Below are 21,951 nucleotides of genomic sequence, written 5' to 3' on the forward strand. Positions count from 1 at the left end.
AATTACTTGTTAATTTTAGCTATTTATTTATGTTTTAGTAGTGATTATAACATTATCATTAAATAACATTATCATAAAAGTTATATTTAGTTTATAAGCTATATGCCAAGTTCAGCACGGGCTGCTCAAGCGCCTGGACACTATGGGCGGCAAAAATCCCTCGCGAATACAAAAATGGAAATGGGCGAGAAGAGGCGAAGGGCGATGAATGAACGCCGGGTTCTGCCACGGTGACCTTAGCTCCCACGCATCGAGGTTGAGACTCAGGCTGTCCACTGCTTTGTCGCCGCCGATGTAGCCGGCGAGACCGCCTGGCGAGGTGAGCGCTGCCTCCTCCCGTCGGCCGCACGATGTGCCCAAAATGTAACGTTAGGACGCGTGTAGCTTTATAACGCACACTTAAACAGTCCATTTTGTCACACCGCGAAGTCTCATTACAAAAAGAATCGGGGGACCTTCGTCACGTGTGTAGCCGCATGACTGCTACCTAAATGCAGGTGCGGTGCCTCGTACCAAAGGAACGCCTTTCACGAGTCAATACGCTTGCCTGTCAGTTAGCGTTTCTTGCTTTTAATTTGTTTTATCACTGTATATGGAAGGTCCTTTAATATACTTGCCGTAGGCTTTCTTCCTTTCTACGTCTAGCCCTTTATTTACAACACCCTCGCTTCGCAGCTTACTGTGGTTCTCCTGTTATCTCTTATGGCAACCTGTGAGAGCTGTGGGTAGAGAAAGGCAACAGTCGCTCGTGGGCAGCTTTCTTTCACTACACAAAATGCTGGCAGACCATGCATGCACTGAGTCCATCAATGTCCCTCAGTTTTACACCATCCAGTGTTTGTTGCAGGTGTGCTCGAACAGACTGATCTGCTTGGAGCACTGCAGTAGACTCACAGCAACGGAGCTGTGCTGGTGAAGTGCACTCCCGTGTTGTGAGGTAATATTGGTGGCCAGGAGTTACGGAGTCGCCATCTAGCGGAAGCGCCTCGCTGGCGTAGTATGAGGGATCACGTGGCGCGCTCCTCATAGGTTTTGCTGTCAGCGCTCACTGAAAACAGCACGCGCGAGCTCTCCCGGACATTTCTGTAAGTACTTTCGAAACGAGAGAAGTTTTTTACTGTCTAAATAATAACCTTGGGCAAACTGAAAGCACACAATCGTTTACAGACGCTATCTCTTTACCGAATACGTACCGTGAACGCCACTGCGCGCGGTCGCCGCGATGGAGTCTCCCGAACCAGCTTCTTGCGTGAAAGGTTGTTAAACGCTGAGAGGAAGCTATGGGAAATATGTTCTTATAGTGTTTGTATAACTAAATGGAGCGTCACAGAACGAAGCCTCAATGCAGCGATCGCGCAGATTCCCAGCGACCGGCAGGTCTGGATGCTTGTCCGCGCACTGTTTCGCTTTCTCCGCGCGCGCGTTTTCGCACTGCGCCATTAGCTTTAGGCTCAGAATATGAGCATTTGACAGAATACAAGCAACCATTGTTGCGTGGGTGCTATCACAGCTGTTCAAAGATAACTTCATTGTAGAGACTTCGACACCTACGGGGACTGTGATGTGCCGTCGCGACGATTCAATCTTTTTTTTTCTTCTAAATTCTTTGACCTTTCAATATTATTTCTCGAGTTGCGTCGCACTGTATGTTTATCGGTGTTCTCAGCGTGCAATTTCCGTTGCTCTTTTTTTTTGTAATCCAGTGCATGCATTAATTCATAACACAAACATGACCATATGCCAGGCTTTTTTTTAATATCCTTCTTACCGCTGCCTTTCCACTCCACTCAACTTGCCAGTATCTACAGCATCGACAGGTTCATAGACCAAACCGTCATGACATTAGTCGGGCAGCGGACTCGGGCGAGCGTCTCAGTGGACGTTTTCAGAACATCGCAGACCGGGCGCCGTAGCAGAAATCTTCCTCGCGTCTGTGCTTGCTGCATACCCGAGTTGTAGCCGATGACTGTTTGCCGGTTTTATGTTTCGCGAGCCAAGCTTCACGCAGCTTCTTGTCCTGCGGCTACGTGTGAATAAGGCTGACACCGGCCTCTGTTACGTGCGTCCGGCCCTGCGGCACTGAGCAGTAGCCTACTATGTTGCGCGCCTTCAAAGGCAGCCACTACCTATTGTAGTGCTTTCAAGCGTTGTAAAGGATACACTCGAAGCGCGAAAATTTCGCCACTTAATGAGGACCGCAGTGTACGAGAGAATTTAACCTCGTTTTCAGCTCGCTTCGGCGCCCCCGAAGCAGCTGACGCGGCCGCTATGTCCACGTGATCCCTCCTAGCACGTAACGCCGACGGTGGCGCCAGCTTTTCCAGTGGTGGAGCTCGAGGCCAATAGTACCACGAAATGGTTTACCATTTCGCCGTATCTCGTTGAGAAGATTTCATGAATAAAGCCCCCCGTTCACCCTCATTTCATTCTCATATAATTTGCAAGCCCCTCACAACAGCCCATGCAATTCTTGCAGCCAGCTATATGTGTACTTTTCCATTTGGAATTCAGGGGTGGCACCAGGATTGTTCTGTAAGAAAGGTGTGTGGGCAGATGTCTCTTTATTTTTTGAGAGGGTTCGGGAGGGCAGTTCATTACTTGACACTCCATGGTGGTAGAAAGGAGGTATGGGAGGCCGCAAGTAAATGTTGGGTGGGTGGCTGGCTGCCCCCTTTAGATGCGCCTCTACTGGTGATGCGCGCAACTCAAGACTGAAGGAAGCCATAGTGGTCAAAAGGGATACAGATCTCACATTTTCCCAGTCAGTGCTGCAGAAATACCATTTAACAGCAGCTTTCACGTTGAAAGTTCATAGCTGCCAATCTGTAGAGGTTCATAACTGGTATCAAAGACAGAGACCAATTGACAAAAAAATAACTTCCTGCATGTATTCTCAGTTTTCATCACACCAGCTGTGGTAGATCCAGGGCTATGATGTTGTGCTGCTGAGCACTAAGTCGGGGTTTCGATACCGGCTGCTCTCTACTTGGGCCAGAATTCAAGAATGTTTGTTTAGTTAGATTTAGGTGCACAAGAACCCCAGGTGGTCGAAATTAATCCAGAAGCTCCCACTACGGCATGCCTCATCATATTGCTACGGGGTAGTATTCCCAGTGACGAAGAGCCGAGAAGGAAGAAGACGAAGACGACGTTTGGAAGCTAGCGCAGGCTGTTGCCTCTTGGTCAACTGCGGCGTATTGCCTTGTAAATATACTTGTAAATAGCTTTTCGTCGGTGTCTTCCTACGTAACATATTTGGTGGAGGTGGACGTTCCCTGTACCTCGTCACGGAGCTTCGCAGTGGACGGTACGTCGAGCCTACCTTCATGGCTCCCGGCGATGCCAACCCGACTCCACCGGCTCCGACACCTGCTGCCACGTCGACGACCTACATCACCCTCTCCGCTCCCCGTGATCCTGGAGTATTCTCGGCAAAAGATGGGGAAGACGTCGAGGACTGGATCAGCCTTTACGAACACGTCAGCCGCAATAACCGGTGGGACCCAACTATCATGCTCGCCAACGTCGTCTTTTACCTCGGTGGCACACCTCGAGTTTGGTATCGGACGCACGAAGATGTGCTGACCAGTTGGGATTCGCTTAAGCAAAAGCTTCGAGACTTGTTCGGCACCCCCAACGGTCACCAACTTGCCGCGCAGAAGGCGCTTTCCGGTCGTGTGCAAACGTCAACGGAGCCCTACGTCACGTACATTCAGGACGTCTTGGCTCTATGCCGCAAAGTTGACGCACACATGACTGAGTCCGACAAGGTCTCCCACATCCTCAAAGGCATTGCCGATGACGCCTTCAACTTGCTCGTATTTAACAACGTCGCGACGGTGGATGCAGTTATAAAAGAGTGCCGCCGCCTGGAATTCGCTAAAAGCCGACGTATCGACCAACAGTTTGCCCGTCTGCCCAACACCCCAGCGACATCTTCCTGTGCCGACGCTCCTCGTCCCAACAACACTGGCGATGTTACCAGGATTGTCCGGCGTGAGATCGAGGCCGCCTATCCGGCTGCGTTCGACTCCAGCCCCTCCAATGCACCTGCAGTCACTGTTTCCCTGATCCAGGCAGTTGTCCGCCAGGAGTTCGCCAACATGGGTATTCACACCATCTGCTCGGCCCATCGCCCTGATCCCCGCCCGGCATCTTCGATTCCACCCCGTCCCGCACCTTCTTACCCACCACGTTTCCGCAACCCCTCTGAATGGCGCACTGCAGACGACAAGCCAATTTGTTTTCACTGCCATCGAATTGGGCACATTTCTCGCCACTGCCGCAGTCGCTGGAGTTCCCTGAACCAGTCTACCTATACTGCCTACTCTCGCCCCCCAGGTGGCCTTTCTCGTCCCTATGCTGCCCGCTCAGATAATGCCGCCACCGATTCTCCTGCACCGATTCTCCTGGTGCACTCGTGCTCCTGTGGTCGCCCTGTCGTCACGTTGGACTTTCCGAAAAGCTCCTTTCACGATACACAGGGCCCTAACGCGTGCTGCGCCAGGTGACGCCTGTGACTTATGAAATTGCTCCTGTGAGCTCTACCTCGTCATCTACTCTGGCGTCTAGTGATGTCGTGCACGTCAGTAGGCTCAAGACCTACTACACTGCTTCAGAGTCCAGCCTTTAGTCGCTCCGGGACGGCGCTTTTGCCGCCGGGGGTAGTGCTACGGGGTAGTATTCCCAGTGACGAAGAGCCGAGAAGGAAGAAGACGAAGACGACGTTTGGAAGCTAGCGCAGGCTGTTGCCTCTTGGTCAACTGCGGCGTATTGCCTTGTAAATATACTTGTAAATAGCTTTTCGTCGGTGTCTTCCTACGTAACAATATTATGGCTCTGACACATGGGAACTCCATGGATTCTACATGGATTCCGGTGCACTGTATGATTGTATCCTCTATAATTTGCTAAGGAGAGAAACTGTATTACAGATGGCTCCGACAGACAAGAAATCCAAGTTTGCTGGAAGATGGAAACTTGATGAGAAGTGGTTGAACAAGGGGACTTGCCTTTGTCAGGGCACACACAAGAGGCCGCGCATGTAGTTCACAGCTCGTAATTAAGCTTAGCCAAGTCAGTTGAGCAGTAAATAACTGTGCATCGCAAAACATGTTCTTTCACTTAGCACACTGTAACATGAAACCACAATGCCTGACAAAAAGTCGGTCTGTTTAGTAACTGATCACTACCAAAAGGAGCAAAATCTGCTTTGACATGTGTTCATGGTCTGACTAAACCATCTGTCAATCTGTACTAAGTAGCACTCACAGACACAAAATGGGACTACAGCTCTGCCTTTGGAAAAAACAAAATTTCGAGCATTAACAATCAACAAATCACATGACTGAGCCTTAGTAGTTTGTGTGTCGACATAAATAAAGGAAAACAAAGTCTGCTTCACTAACACACACACTTGTTTATTGTTCAGCCTCCATCCATGCGAGTACATCACTATGCCATGATCATGCTGGCTAGCAAACGTTTATTCTATAACTGGTTGCAGTAGTGATTCATGTCACAGATAGCGGCCAGTTCCTTGTCTGGCCAAGCTAGCTGCTTTGCAGGAAGCGTGAATTATTCTTGGTCCTTTCTGTCTAATGAATAGGGTTCTGCGTTTTTGGATTAATCTAATCTAATGTGTACTTTGAATTTATCTGAAAAACTACATTTCTAAACCTTTAGTTAAGGAGAAGTGACTTTGCTGCAACAACATTCACGGAAAAAGCCTGATAAGCCGAAAGCATTTGCCACAATCTTTTTACATAACTTGGTGATGAAACTGTTGTTCCTAAAGTAAACTTCGAACTAATATAATCAAGCAATTGCCAGAAGTATGGTCAACTCTTTTGCATTACGCATCTTCATGATGTGTGCCTGCAGGCACTGCTAAATGAACGGAATGACATATCTGCGGTAAAATACTTGAACATTGAGTGCATGCTTGACATTGCCGACAAGGAGTAGTGCTGCTGTGAAGTCATTAACAACTTGAGAAAATACTATGCTGCTGTTATGGGAAATATACTGAAACAGGGAAAGTCTAGCCAAATTGTGCAGTGATACATTGCTGACTTGTACTTGCACGGAGCATTCGACACATATCCGAGCACTCACCTTCTACCATTTTGCCATGCCTTGTTGGCAAGAGAGTTCTCAGAATGTCAGGCATATGCAGTTGAGGAAATACTCGATTGCTAGTTCAGCATTGATAACTTGGCATGTATATATTACGGTAAGTCGCAAGAGCAACAACATCAGTAAAAAGCATTCCTGCTGCTATACTAACCTGCCACCCCCCCCCCCTTTTTTTTTGCAGTCAAGTCTTTTTTTATAGGTATGGGCAGAGCTAGAAATACTATATTAATTGCACTGTAAAAGAAAGTGCAAACAAACTAAAATTTAAGCATAAAGTATAAACTGAAAAACATCTCCCAATGTTGATGCCCAAATTTCCTGAAAATACAGAACTCTAGTAATAGACAATTTTTTCTCCAAAAATTTGTAAGTTGGCTGCCCTGCAAGGCCCTTTTTCAACCGAAACCTCTCTTCACAGACTGGATTTCTATTCCTAATGTGCAGTCCTCCCAGAGAAGAAGTGTGATTATAAAAGCTTTCTGTGAAGGTTCCCTGAAATTTCATGTTATGTGCTCCCCACAAAAAAAGGAATGTGTTGTTTCCATTCAATGACCTTTACTACTACGGAATAACCCCAGCAAACTCCTTTTTTTTTTTTCGTTCTAATATCATACAGAGGAACAGCACAGGACTGTAATGAGGAAGGGCACGCACATAGCTGTATTTTCAACAAAATATGTTTGTCTTTCAGATGTATCTTATTTTGTTGTGGTGGTCAGTATAAAACCTGTCTACCAGGAAAATAAACGCTTTGCTGAAACTACAGCACTTTGTGTGTGTGTGTCTTCTTTGTGCCTCTCTTAGTCGTCAGATCCCCTGTACAATGAACAGCCAACAAGCCTAACTGGAATTTTGTTCCACTATTCTGAGGATGAGGGTTTATGGTCAGAAAACAACTTTTCTCATGCTTGGGTGGCATCTTTTTACAGCGGAGCTGTTTATGCGGACCCTGTGCTGTTGTCGAACTTCCCTAAAACTATCATCATCAGCACTAGCTCAAGCGTCGTCTTCTTCCACAGCTGGCTCGTTGGCGCTACCGCACGAGCACGCTTGTGCCACTGCTCCCGCGTTCGTCGTGTTTTTCCACTGCTGGCTCCGTTGCCACTTGTCATTCCAGCATAGAATTTCACTTCTCTGTCATCGTAATGGGAGGGCTGTGTTTATGGCGGTATGAGCCCTTGCTTAAGGAGTTATGAGCCATTGATTGTCTTATGTGGTGGACAGATTTAATTTTGAATAATCAGAAGCGGCAACGTTAAGTGGATGCTACTAACCACACCACCAAGCAAACTCGAGACATCGGATGCAAGCGACAAGGGCAGACTGCAGGCATACCGTCACAGGCATTCTCTCCTACGCAGTCGAATGTATGTGTAACCTCATTAAGAAACACAAAGATGTTAGTCGTCAAACGAATCTAAGCAATCGTCAAGATGATTGCAATGCACGCGTCTCCAGTGGTGGGGCTTACACCGAATATGCGGAGCTTTGGATTAGTGGTTCTGCATATTGCATCCCAGCTACAACTGTGGGAAGACCACTGGGCGGAGCAGCTTGCACATGAAAAAAAGAAAGCCCGGCAAAACACAGACACAAACACTCACGCTAAAAAAAAAACTGGGAGAACTGCAAAAAAAAGGCACTCTTTATGCATGCTCAGCACACCAAGCACACAAAAACAAAAATGAGGTGAAATAATAGTGAAGCAAAAGATTTACAATATTCACTGCTTACGAAGTTTGCTTTGCGTGGTGTAACACTTGGTGTAACTAACACAACTTCACTGTTTGACCATCTTCACGGACTGGAAGAGGTGGTGATTTTTTGCTAATGGTCTATTGCCTGTGCTGCCTTCATTCTGCTATTTACTGCTTGTGAATGAATGTTTAGGAGCATCCAAATATTGAAAGAATGAAGGCTGTTTCAAACATTTGCAGTTAACGTGTCAGTTTTAGTATTAAATCATCCAAGCATAGACAGATATCGTTAACTAAAGTGCATAACTTTTCACACAGTCCAGTGGTCTGTATTTCTACATTATATTTATGGTCCCAAGTTTTCAGTTAGCGCAAGAGAAGGCATGCCAAAATTACTTTTAGAAATTCAATCTTAAGTTATTGAAATCTGATTTTGAGTCTCTTGCCTACAGAATTATTACCTTTTTTACATGGTTGTTGCTAACAACTGCTCACATTAAAGTGACCTTTTATGAGTTTGAGGAATTCTGGTATCATGTTGCAGTTTCGAGATAAACAGTTAGGTAATAAGTAGGATACAAAGCCGATACATGCCAGTACAACGGCACCATGCACTGATTTACAGAGCATGGTCGATGTGTGTGCATTTCAGCTTCGAGTGCAATAAGACCAACAGAAAAAAAGGGGAATGTTGCGAAGCTGTGGCAGTAAAATTTGATTTCTGATAACCCCCATTCGTGCAAGGCACATTCAAAAGCGTTTTGTTGAAAAACGTTTCTAAGGAGATGTCATTCAATACAAAACTTCTATCACGCCTTTTGTAAGAGCCATTGCAGCACCCCTACAAAATTCGGTGTTGCACATGGGGGCAGACCGTAACAACACTCGAGCACTACTTTAGGTGCAGGCTAAAGCACTCCAGCTTGTAAAAATTATTCCTGAGCAGTCCGCTGTGTCCTTTCTTACTGTCTGTGCATTTGGGGCATAAAACTCGACAAATCAAGACACAGTGTCGCCATGCGAGAGCATCGCATATTGTAATATTGAAAATAGAAGTGATGCAAGCTGTTGTTAGTTGAAATTGCAGTGTTTTATGTACAGTTTAATGATGTTCTTTAGGTGAAAGACAACCACGTCGTAAGCCTTAGACCAGCTTAAGTGCAGAGCAAAGTGTCTTAATTATATGTTATCAATGCATTGAAAAAAGGACATAAAAAACAGCAACGAGCAAATGAGAGAAAGGAAGGAAAGGCAGGGAGGTTAACCACAGCCACACCTGGTTGGCTATACTGCCTATGGATAAGGGGAAATGAAAAATAAAGAGCGAGAGCCAGTGTGTGCACATCTGCGGATTAATGTTTACTTACACCTAGTCACTTGCTTAGTCACAAGGCAATATTGTTGTGAAAATCTGAGCCAAATGTTATTCGTGATGTTACAAACATTAGGCTTTTGTTTGTCAAGTCTCCAGTCTTCATTCTCTGGTTTGTACACAAAAGTCTTATGGCATGGATTACTACCAAGTCAGCCAAACCAGTACCGTACTCAAATATTATTCCTGTGCATGCAACTGGGAGTCCAGTTTTACTCAAAGGGTCGCCTGCCCTTTCCTCCAATTTATCAAAACTGCTGCCTTACTAGGCGACAAGTGAGATATTGAATAATGATGAAGAGCTGCACCAGTTGAGCATAGTGGCAGAACAAAATCATGTGTAGAGTTTAATTTTAATGGGTGACAGTTCCTTTTTTTTTTTAATTGCAAGGCATCGCGAGAAGCTTACATTACTCTTTAGCATCCATCAAAAGTGTGGCCCTTCTGGTGGTGGTGTGGTGACATTCATGGCATACTCCCTCATATAGATCGGAGGTGGGGGGGGATTCTGAAAGTGTCAACATAGTAGACATGTCCATTTCGTTTGCTGCTGAAGTGCTGATTGGCTGAAGGCACCTGTCTCCTTTGGTTGCGTACCTCAGCCCAGCACATTCATTGGCTGGCCTGAGGTATGAATTGAAGTCATACCTTTTTTTGTTCTTTATCTCTCATCAACATACAAAAACTACCCTGCCACTAAAGCTGTAGCCCGAGTGCAAAGTGCCAGACAACTGACTACAACATAGTCGTAGGCAAAGTTTACGCTGTGCAGGAAAGTAAGAGCCGGCAGCAGCAGTGATATCTGTTATACATGCAGGAGAGGAGGTGGCCATGGGCAGGAGGAAAGGCTCTACCCGCAGCTACATGACCGTGCGGAATGAAGTGCTTAAGTCAGGCCAGCCCTTTGTCGACACGGCGTTCCCCGCAGATGCTACATCCCTATATGTCAAGGGCCAGGGTCCCCAGTTGGAGTGGAGACGACCCTCGGTGAGTGTAGTCTGTCAGTGGGAGTCGTTCATTCTTCCTTGCAAGCTCATTTATTTCTTTACATATATGCCATCATTAGGAGATTTCATCAGGTTGATAAATGTGCAGAATAGCACACGACCGACACAAGGAAAGTTAAGGTATTCAAACAGTGAGATTTTCTAATTAAATACAAATATATGAGAAAAACAACCCTTGAATATCAAATTGAATTTCGAAAATCTTTAAATTTTAAGCAATGTTAAATATAAAATTTGCTTGGAGTCCTCTAATAGGATACCTAGGTGCATTATTTAATATATGCATGTAATGCCATTCACAAAGGGATGTCTGGTCGACCAGAAAACTTGTAAACAATGAACAGCTTGACTCATTTATCTCGCACACCACAATAATGACAGTAATGAAATGAGAACAGTATATCTCCCAGTGCGTATGAGTGCTGTGTTCATAGGAGATAAGTAGGAAACTACAGTGCAGCACATTTCTTTAATTGCATGAGACTTGCATGAGATTTACAGAATACTGCAGGCCTGATAGAGGGCCCAAGCAGGAAGGGCAAAAGTACATGAAAAGATATCAAAGCAATGCATACAAGTATTAGTATATAAGAAGATCGCACACCTAGCAACAAAGAGTAGTAATAAATGTAAAAGCAGAAAAATAAAAAGGAAGAAGGCACTAACGGTACAAATATTAGCAAATAGCAACATCAAGTACAGGGCAATGAAGCGGACCACTCAAGACAATGATCTATGAAGTTGTTTACACCCTTCAAACACAACCAAATCGCCAAAAGCATGTCACACACATACATACACACACACACAAACCAAAAAACATTTTATGCAGCTGTTACTGCAGCTGACGAGACACAGGATAAACGAACATAATAAAACAATATGTGTAGGTATAAATTCACCGTACATTAAGGCCAGTAATGTCAAAGACTGATATGTTCTAAAAGATAGGCATTAGATACCTGTGAAAAGGATTAGTTGTTCTAATCTGTTATGGTGCGTGGAAAGAATGGATATTTAAAAGCATTAGTTCGGGTGTAATAAGGTGTTGAAGAGTCAGCGTGACGATACTGTGTTCTATGTGCTGTAAGTGGTTTTAAATAAGGAACTGGGTTTATAGACAAGAGATTCTTTTTTGAGCAAAACTGAAGTTTTAGTCTGTATTTTCTTCGTAATTGTAGTCTGAATGTTATGCTGTGTCATTAGGCTAGAGGAAGAGTCACTAGTGCAATATTTAGAATAGATGAATCTGACAGCTTTATGCTGTATCATTTCAAGAGATGTTAGTTTTTGTATAGGGATCCCAGACAATGCTAGCATATTCAAGTTTAGGTTGAATTATTGATGTATAAGCCGTTAATCTAGTACTAAGAGGCATATGTTTAAGCTTATGTCTTAGAAAGCAAGGTTTCCTTAATGAAGAGTTACATACATTACAAATGTGAGTACTCCAGCTGAGGTTGTTGGTTATTGTGATTCCCAAGTACTTGTACTCGCTGACTTCCGCAAGCAGTTCGGAACCTAGTTTGTAGACAGACGACAGCTTTTTAATTTTTGTTTTAGTTATTGACATGTAGACTGTTTCACTGGCATTTAATTCCATGCCGTGGGTATTTACCGTGGGTATTTGCCGTGGGTATTTAATTCCATGCAAACGTGGGTATTTACTATACGCACGTTTGCCCTGTACTAGGGCAAACGCAAGCGCAAGGGGAAAGGGCCTGGCCCCTTGACTGTGCCGTTTAACGAGATGAGCAGAAGCACGAATGTGAATGGTCTGCACGGTACAGCCACCTGGTGGCACAGAGCTCAACCACACACAGTAGCAGTAACAAAATGTATTCTTGTTTGCTGCTGGTGTAAATTTTTCACAGGAGTGTAATCATCAACGAATTGTTTTTGTAAATGTTTAAAATGTTTTATAATTGGTTAGAAAAATATTAGCGCTTTATTTAGCTGGTTAAGCTCCGCGCCAACAGGTGGCTGGACCGTGCAGACCGACCAGGCCACTCACATACATCTACGCTAAAGTTCCTTCATCAGCTTGAGTTTATGCCTCCAGCCATCTGCCGAAACGCCCAGCTCACCTGTGGTTACCGGAATACCAGACACGTTCGGTGCTGCGACAGAATGCTTGCAACACATGCTGCTTCGATAGCTCTCGCTTGGGGTCGACTGCCAAGCAGCTGGCGAAGAGTTTGGAGAAGCTTTGCACGCTCGCTCCTAGAGAACCGGAAGTCAACGACACAACGTGCCATCATGACGCAGAGCCAGTGAAGGTGGAGCTTAGCCCTGATCACTCGGCGAACGAGTTGAGAAAATGCATTACCATGGAGGGGGGTAACTTGTAATCGTCCGTAGCTCTCTTAATGTCAAACGCTTCACACAAATTGTGGTACAAATGATTAACTTTAGCTGTACCCTATGCGTCTGCAAAATTTTTTCGGACCGTTTCAAGGGCCCTTTAATTCCAAGTTAAGGTCAGAGATGTGTTTGTTGTAATGTTAATTTATGCCTAAACGATTGGCCACCAGCTCTGGCCAGATTTAAGCTGACAAGTGACAAGTGCAGAGCATACAATGCGTGCTAATGATCGTGTTTGCAAAGTACTACATCGCTATGTGCCGCGGAAAGGTCTGAAATTTGAATCTGGACGCCGTTTTTCCTTTCCCTTGCGTCGACCGTGCTCCAAGCCGGAGGATGACGTACTCGTGCGCCTGCGCCTATGTGCTCGTGTCCGCAATGTGACGTCGATCGTTGACACACGTGCCTTCAAGAATTATTCAAGGCAACATCTGTTATTTGTATTATCTGTTGCTTGAATTGACGAATTGAAGTTTAGAGAAATAATAAAACACACAAACGGAATGTCTGTATATTTTTTGTCTTACTTCGCACCAAAGCAAGAGATGTACTTCCGCTTCATCTGCTTGTTCCCACAATTGTGCGGTCACGTGTGCAGGTAATGAAACTATGCCATTTTCTACTGTGTTCCAATGCATGATCATGCTCTGCGATCCGCTTGTTTGGCCTCAGTATTCGTGCAGCTCTGAATTATACTGCTAGTCATCTTTCCTTGTGCAAAGCACACAAAATCTTGCGCTCTGTGAACGAGACAACAGCTCGCGTGCGACGCCGTCAACGGAAGCACACAGCAGCGGAAAAAAAAAAGAAATTTGAAAAAAAGTTAAGGCGAGGCCCGTGACATATGCGTCACACAATCCTCAAGGTCCAGTATGAAAGAACGCAGGGAAGGAATTCCACTTGCAGAAGCTAGACGGCACGACTGGAGAGAGTGTCTCGCTTGACAGTGGAGCTCACCTCGTGAAATCATGGGTTTGCGGCACTGAAATATTTCTATCTTGGCTATTAATGAACCAGTCTGAAAAATTTTTGCGGCAGAATTCTCCCTAGGGGACACGTAACAACTTACAGCGTATAGCCGAAACTTACTATGGGACCTGGTGAGGGGCCCTTTAATAAAGAAAAACGCCTTTTGCTGCTTGTGGGAGGTGAACCCACAACTTCTACGTGATGCTTGCAGTTCTCTTCCATTTGAGCTACAGTGACAGCTATTCTTTCATGCACTTGCTTATGTATTTGTATAAGACTAGCATAAATTAAAATGCAAACATAAAAAGACTACCATACTTTCTGGTGTATAAGAATCGTTCTCTTTCTTTATTTCATAAAATTTCGACAGTGCCCCTTATAAGAGGGTACGATTTATATATGTATGAAACCATGCATGCTCGCATGACCGATGTGCACTTTTTTCTTCTTTTTTTCACGAGTAAAAAAAACTGTGTGTGGCTGCATTCAAAAAGAAACTGAAGTCACTTTTAACAGTGGAGCGACCATGGCAGCAGATGCCGGCTTCTAGGGCGCATCTTGCAGGGAGCTCGGTGACAGCAGTGAAGGCCGCCAGCATGGCCTCCTCGATATAGGTGCCTCTGTGATTGGAGGTCACAGCTACCTGTTTGCAGTTATAATTAAATTTTTCTTTAAGAAATGGTTAAACCTACAGACCTGACACAATAATTTTAAAAATGTAACAGGCAATATGATTAGGCTAGTTAATACGAATCTGTGGTGGCAGGTAGTGCAAAATTAACGGGGACACGGGAACAACGAAACACAAGCGCTTACATCAAATACAAAGACAAATGCTATAATGCCATGTGTCATGCACAAATGACCGTCCATCCGAAACTATCCTGTGCATGCTGTAAATAGCTCAATTCCTTGCTTGTCATTGAAATAGATGGAACACTTATACAAACTAAATCATTGCACTGCATTTCTGTGGCCTCCTCTATCAAGCAACGAGTTTCTTTATTCGAAACTCTTGAAAAGTAAGGGATTTCTCTTATACGAAAGTGCAACTTATAATCTTGTCAGGATTGGGGGCTCAATTCCGTCGCTCGTGATCCGTTGTCAAGATTGGAGTCCGGCATGAATTAGAAGATAGCTGGCCCATGCCGTCGTCCAACTTATCCACGCTGAGGACGTTGATGAAGGGAAGGACTGCTTCTTATTGAGAACGAGGAATAGGGATTTATTTACAGTATTTATATCAGTCTAACATGACTGTTTGAGAAAGTACATCAGTCTAACATGACTGCTTGCGAGAGAGTGTCAGTCCAACATGACTGCTCAAGAGAAGTGTGTTGAGCATCCACTCAACAGCAGTTTTTAAACACTCGGTCCTCCGGCCATACAAGGCGGCGAACGTTCGTTTCGGCGGCGCAAACTAGCCGCCTCCCGCATGACGGCCTACGCACACAAAGGCACACACGTTCGAATGTCCGGAGCCGACGTCAGAGGGGCCCCGTAGAACTCAGAGCCGTTCCGGGTAGCGCGTTGGGGAGTTTGGGAACAATAGTTGGCCCGCCGAACTCATTCCGTCACAAAGTCAATTTAGTCACGCTGTGGCTAGAAGTTGGCGGCAAAGTTCCCGGTATGTTGTCGTCATAGTCGTAAGCGGGTGGCAATCTTGCACTGCAGCTGGCCATTCTTAGCAGCGCCAGGAGGTTGCCGTCATTGTCGTAAGCGGATGGCAATCTTGCACTGCAGCTGGCCATTCTTAACAATCTGTAAAATATGGTACTCAAAACAGCTGTTACAGGTAATTATGTGGGAGTGCGATGGGGAGTCGCCCCTTAGTCAGTTTACAAACATGGTTATTCCCAAATGTTCTTTCTTTTTGGGCGGGGGGGGGGGGGGTGTGATTTAGGCCACTTTTGCAAGTACAGGTGAACTTTGAAATTCAGCAGGAGACTCTGGTACACAGTTGCTTTCAGTTGATTGACGTGTGAATTTATGCCAAGGGTACCTGAATTTATAACCTAACCCCAGTAGTGTTAGTTGGGGTCATGAATGGTCCTGGTAGTAGAAGTGGAATGTCCATTCATCAGTTACCCGAGGCATGTTCCCCCTGGCACATGCAGGAGCTGTGCTCGCACGCACAGCTGTTTGCGGACAGCAACGTTCGCAGCAACATCTGCCACGACCGGCCAGCCAACGCCTGGTTCGTCACTGTCTGCACGGCCCTGGCCCATGACCACGAGCTGCTTGCTAAGGTATGGCGTGAAGTGCTGCCCTGGCTACTATTTGCAGTGTTGGGTTTGTCCACTGGTGAAACCTACAGTGCACACACTTTCTTTCTTTTACTCTATTGTAACCTTCACAGTGAAACCTGAATATAATGAACATGACTAAATGAATTATCAGATATTAGGAGATATAAAATTTGCTGATTGTTTTCAATAATATAAGTGTATCTTTACCTATGCTTATAACGAATTGTTCATATAACAGGTACTTTTGTCCCAGATGGGATTTCATTATTAACTAAGTTCGATTGTATTTGGCAGAAAATGTGGCTTATCAGTGTACAGGGTGATACTTGAGGGCCAAATTTTTCGGTCTCATGCTTTTTTTCTATTCTTTTTTTTTATCTTGTTCCCAAACCATGCCTGGCCATAACTAATGCTGTTAGAAGAGCTGGTTGGTTTCTGGATTCATGATGCATGTTACTAGCACCTTTCCATAACTTCATAGTAGTTTCCTGAGGCAAGGCATCCTTTAAGAGACAAGTGACGCACATGTGTGGCGGGAATGTTTTATGGTGTGGTTCTTTCCTGGTATACCCTGGTATACCCTTTCCAATATACCTTCGTACAGCCTAAAGTTCAGTTGTAATCCAGTGTTTCTGCTACATCTGTCTCCCTTTGTGTCCAGTTTGCTTTTGCGCTAGTCATATGCGTCGTGAAAATAAACCTTTGCACTGGCATTGTCATAGTGTGTGATCGCAGACTTCAGTGAGTTCTCACAAGACTGTTTTGCAAAAACGTATATATGCAGAAGGTCGAATATCGTTAATTTTTTTTTAATGCACTGTGGTAATCAGCTAAGAGCACTCATTCCGCCGGCGCGAGAGACGTTGTCTCTCATGACACTAAAGCCCCTACATCCACGCGTGGATGGAGGGGCTTTACCCGTAAGTAAGCGTCAACTCTCCGCTGCGCATAGCGCCAGATTGTTCGCCGAGCACTAGCTGTTCACTTTCTGTTAAACTGTGGCAGAGGACTCTGACTATGGGCAGTTTCTTATAAGGAGATCCAAAGAATGAAATTCTCATTGCAAACGGCTGCTACTGTAGAATACTTAATGACAAAGAAATTGAGCTGCTCCGTGCGCTTAAGATTTCTCTGCAAAGCGATGCCATTTCTGAATGAGATTTAGGTAGGATTAATGCAAGATAAACTTCGCTACTAAATGTCTTCGGTGCGGCTTTTACCAACGGATTAAGGCGAACGTGAAGTGTTAGGACCTGCACAGTTTAATCTAGCTGTATTGTATTTAGGCAATTGCCTTAGCAAGCAGTCGTTTAGAAGCCTCAGTAAGCCTAGCACTTATTCACGCTGCTCGTGGTTTCGACGCACAAACGACGAGACTAGGTACTTTGATTCCTAATGCGCAACTATTTACAATATGTTAAAATGCTGCAATCACCGGTCCTGATATTCTTACCATGGTTGAAAAATGAAAAGAAAACTTTATAATTCGATTAAGAAAAGAAATAAAACGTGTTGGTGCAAAAACAACATACAAGCACGATCATTTATTCATCATGTAAAATAAGCGGAGCGAAATACAGACAGCACAGAGGCGTCCGGTCACGAATGGTCCACCATTCACAATGCAAGAAGTTTGTTAAAAGCATGACACTGATACATTAAGCATAAAGAAATAACATCAAACGTGATAGGTATGCATTGGGGGGCAGGAAACAAACACCAGCAAATGAATGGCAATAAATACAGAATGCATCATCGATTGTTTCTATAAACAAGAAAGTGTAGAGCATAAGCATTTCATAACACATGGCTAAACAACTCTCGAACGAACACAAGTAGCCACATCACAAATACAGCAATTTTTTTTTAAATGGCTTGATAGAGATACCGCCATTCTTCAGCTGTTACTTGCAACACTTGTTCGGCATCGTTGTCCCACCCCGCCACTTCAACTAAAGATCCCAGCACTCGAAAAATAACGCAGCACATGCAGAGAACGCAGCCGTTCACTCAGCTCGCCTCGCGCTGCGCACGCGTTTTGGTACGCTAACTATGCCCTCTGTGGCATAGTGGCGTCGCGTCGCGGCAACTTTGGGCAGCATATGAACCTCTCACATGGCGTGACGCCGGAGTTTCGTGACCAGAAAAACATGGAAGGACTCTGATACTACCTTGCTGCGCTGCCTCAATATGCTGGGTTGAGGTCAAGTATGAGCACATTTAACTCTCTAACCTGTGCTGCTCGTAGTGGGGTAGTGAATTGTCACCGAATCAGCCCGGCCATTTGTGGTCATTTGCACACACCTGGTCCCTTCACCACTTCGCATCGGTCGAATTGTTAATTAATCGCTGTGGTCGGGTGTCGAATCATGAATTACCAGCCATGCCTGCTGCTATGTCGGTCTGCTGTCGGGACTGCAGGTGCAAAAGACCGAAATTTAGAACGCAGATAATCAAGCAAGCTTCAAGACAGGCGAAGCAGTCAGCATGGCGGGAAGTTTCGCTTACTCAGCGCGACGAACTGCAGCTATGCAGCGCGCCCGACGCTCCCCTTCGTGAGGCCTTGAAGGAAAACGGTAGAATCTGATGTTGGGATTCAGGCCTTCTTGTTCATGGCAGCCCACGATGCAGAAGTAGTGACGGTGTCGCCTTTTCGAGGCTGGGCTAGGTCTCTCCAGATCGGCGTCACCGATTCCTTCTGCTCCCAGCATTACGGCACACGGAGAGTCCGTTTTCGTTAAACTATTGGCGACGAGGAGTGACGGAGTCGCCATCTATCGGAAGCGCCTCGCTGGCGTAGTATGAGGGATCACGCGGCGCGCTCCTCATAGGTTTTGCTGTCAGCGCTCACTGAAAACACCACGCGCGAGCTCTCCCGGACATTTCTGTAAGTACTTTCGAAACGAGAGAAGTTTCTTACTGTCTAAATAATAATCTTGGGCAAACTGAAAGTACACAATCGTTTACAGACGCTATCTCTTTACCTAATACGTACAGTGAACGCCACTGCGCGTGGTCGCCGCGATGGAGTCTACCGAACCGGCTTCTTGCGCGAAAGGTATAGGTAAACGCTGAGAGCAAACTACGTGAATTATGCTCTTATAGTGTTTGTATAGCTAAATGGAGCGTAATAGAACGAAGCCTCAATGCAGCGATCGCGCAGATTCGCAGCGACCGACTGCGCGTCTGCATGCTTGTCCGCGCAGTTTCGCTTTCTCCGCGGGCGCGTTTTCACACCATGCCATGAGCTTTAGGCCGCAGAATATGAGCATTTGACAGTATACAATCAACCATTGTTGTGTGGGCGCTATCAGAGCTGTTCAAAAATAATTTCATTGTAGAGACTTCGACGCCTACGGGGAGGGGACTGTGATGTGCCATCGCGACGATTAAATCTTTTTTTTCTTCTAAATTCTTTGACCTTTCAATATTATTTCTCGAGTTGCGTCGCTCTGTATGTTTACAGGTGTTCTCAGCGTGCAATTTCCCGCTGCTCCTATTTAGTATTCCAGTGCATTAATTCATAACACAAACATGGCCATATGCCATGCTTTTTTTAAATGTGCTTCTTACCGCTGCCTTTCCACTCAACTGAACTTGCGAGTATCTGTAGCATCGACAAGTTCATAGACATAACCGTCATGACATTAGTCGGGCAGCGGACTCGGGCGAGCGTCTCAGTGCGCGTTTTCAGAACATCGCAGATCGGGCGCCGTAGCAGAAATCTTCCTCGCGTCTGTGCTTGCTGCATACCCGAGTTGTAGCCGATGACTGTTTGCCGGTTTTATGTTTCGCGAGCCAAGCTTCACGCAGTTTCTTGTCCTGCGGCTACGTGTGACTGACACCGGCCTCCGTGCGTCCGGCCCTGCGGCACCGAGTCGTAGCCTACCATGTTGCGCGCCTTCAAAGGCAGCCACTACCTATTGTAGTGCTTTCAAGCGTTGTAAAGGAGACACTCGAAGCGGGGAAATTTCGCCACTAAATGAGGACCGCAGCGTACGAGGGAATTTGAACTCGTTTTCAGCTCGCTTCGGCGCGCCCGAAGCAGCCGACGCAGCCGCTATGTCCACGTGATCCCTCCTAGCAGGTCACGCCGACGGTGGCGCCAGCTTTTCCAGTGGTGGAGCTCGAGGCCAATAGGCTGCGGCGAGCTCGCAGCGTGGTCGGCATGGTCTGTGAGAAGTGACGAGCCTTTTCGCACTCGCAACAGGGCAGAAAAAAAGTGCGAATCGACGCAAAACTCGGCCTAGAAACGTGCTTCGCCACAGCCAGGGCTTAATACGACCCAAGCTGGTACGACCCAGATGTCATTTCCCGCGCCGCCACCAGGCGCCGCTACTATACCTCAAACTCCAGCGCAAGACGCCCATGGGAAATGATAGTTATACAGTGGAACAGTGGAATCACCATGATACGAATCTCACGGGGTCATGAAAAATATCCGTATTGGCCGAAATTTGTATCATCAAAACAATTAAAACTAGCTAAATTAAAGAGTCAGGGGTGAACTCACTCAGGCACACATACATAAAAAGCATTTATTCCTTGAAGAAAAAGTCTAATGTTCCTTCTGCTTCTTTTTCTTTGTCAGGTCAATTAGCAGAGTTTGTTCAAATCCACAAAAACGCGTGCACGTGTCGTCGCTGATTTCATCCGCGGCCTAGAGTTACTGTTTGTGCTACCGCAGGTAGCTACCTACGGTAGCATATACAGTAACTCTACCGCGGCCATAGCACGCCTCAGAACTTCGAGCGTATGCAGCGTTTCAGCCGCCGGAGGTGGGCCTTCGCCGTCGCCCACGTCTAACACAAAAAATGCGGGCCGAAGTACAGCGCCCACTTCGCCCGATGGCACGCGGAAAAGCACAGAAACAACAAAAGTGCCACCGCTTCAAACTTTTCGCGCTCAGTTGCGGCCTCTGCACCAAAAGAGAGAGGGAGAAATCGCGTAACTGCGCGCTGTTCTCTTTCACTTCCGTTGGTGGGTCTCATGCTCGCGGTCGCGTACGTCCGTGCACTGGAATCGTGCCAACTGTGGCCTCTCCTCCACGCAGCGGCGCAACCTCCTCCCCTCCTTAGCAACCGGCGCGCCGGTCGGGGGCGCAGCTGCACATAGCAACGTCACACAGCGGTAGAACGAGTGCGCGCGCGCGTCGGCTGTGGTAGCTGCACCGCCGCTCCTTCGCTAGACGTCGCGTTGCATTCAAGTGAGAGACTCATAGCTCCGAAGCGGCCCAGCGATTGCGCGCCAAGCGGTTCGGGAAAGCGGCAGCGGACGCCGGATTCCTCCAACACCAAACGCCAGAAGAACAAGGAGCGAATGCACCTGCGACGACTGAACATGTCACCAGATGCGAAAGCAACGGAAACGCCAACAGCGACATATTAGATCGCCGGGTACCAAAGGCAGGGAAGCAGAACGAAAGCGGCAGCTGCGACAGGCGATCTCTCCGATCACCAAAGCGAATGAATTGGAGCGCAGACGGCAGCAGCGTCTGGCTTTCGCCAAGCACACTAAAATGTCCAGTGTCTTTGGTAATTTTCGTAACAACCGTTCTCTAGCACGTTGCCAAGTAATGGGGCTCGGCCAGGACCGCAGAAAAATTCGTATCATCCAGAAATTCGTATTAGCCGTGATCGTATCATCAAGATTCCACTGTAACACTTAGTAATAGGTATAATGCCAAGTGGAAGAAGATGGCAGTTTGGAGTAAGGAGCAAGCTTGTATAACTGGTGTTTAGAAAGTGAAGTTCTGCAGAATGCATAGAGCAAATGATCAGTGGTCTGTTAGAGTAACAGAACTTTTGCCAAGGGAATGCGTATGCAGTAGAGGAGAGCTGAGCATTAAGTGGTGCGATGACATTGGGAAATTTGCAAGTACAGTACTTCAAGTACATTCAAGCCTCTTACTTGCTTAAAACATACTGACAGTTAGCATGTAGTTGCGATAAATCCCCAACCCAGTCTTCATAGCGCCTAATGTATTGGCTGACTGCTTGACCGTAGTGGCTCTTTGGATGTCTACTGGTTAGTGTGTACCACGATCACTTTTTATCGCATAAAGGTTAACTGTGCCATCTAAATGCTTGGTGTGGCAAATGCGCTTTGGGCCGCAAAAGATCTACCTTTCTGGAGAGTGCAGAGACCAGTCAACC

General features: G+C 46.1%; 1 protein-coding gene across 1 annotated transcript in view; it reads left to right on the forward strand.

Annotated features, from left to right (window-relative positions):
* The first annotated feature begins 138 nt into the window (after nt 1–138).
* Nucleotides 139–21,951, forward strand: part of LOC135913128 (calpain-5-like) — a 79,366-nt gene continuing 57,553 nt past the window's right edge. Inside the window, exons 1-3 of the mRNA XM_065445814.1 lie at nt 139–319; nt 10,025–10,194; nt 15,665–15,796. Of these exons, the coding sequence (XP_065301886.1) occupies nt 10,039–10,194; nt 15,665–15,796 (288 nt within the window). The 5' untranslated portion in view covers nt 139–319; nt 10,025–10,038. The remainder of the gene's footprint in view (nt 320–10,024; nt 10,195–15,664; nt 15,797–21,951) is intronic.

This window comes from Dermacentor albipictus, chromosome 1 (assembly GCF_038994185.2).
Source record: "Dermacentor albipictus isolate Rhodes 1998 colony chromosome 1, USDA_Dalb.pri_finalv2, whole genome shotgun sequence".
NCBI lineage: Eukaryota > Metazoa > Arthropoda > Arachnida > Ixodida > Ixodidae > Dermacentor > Dermacentor albipictus.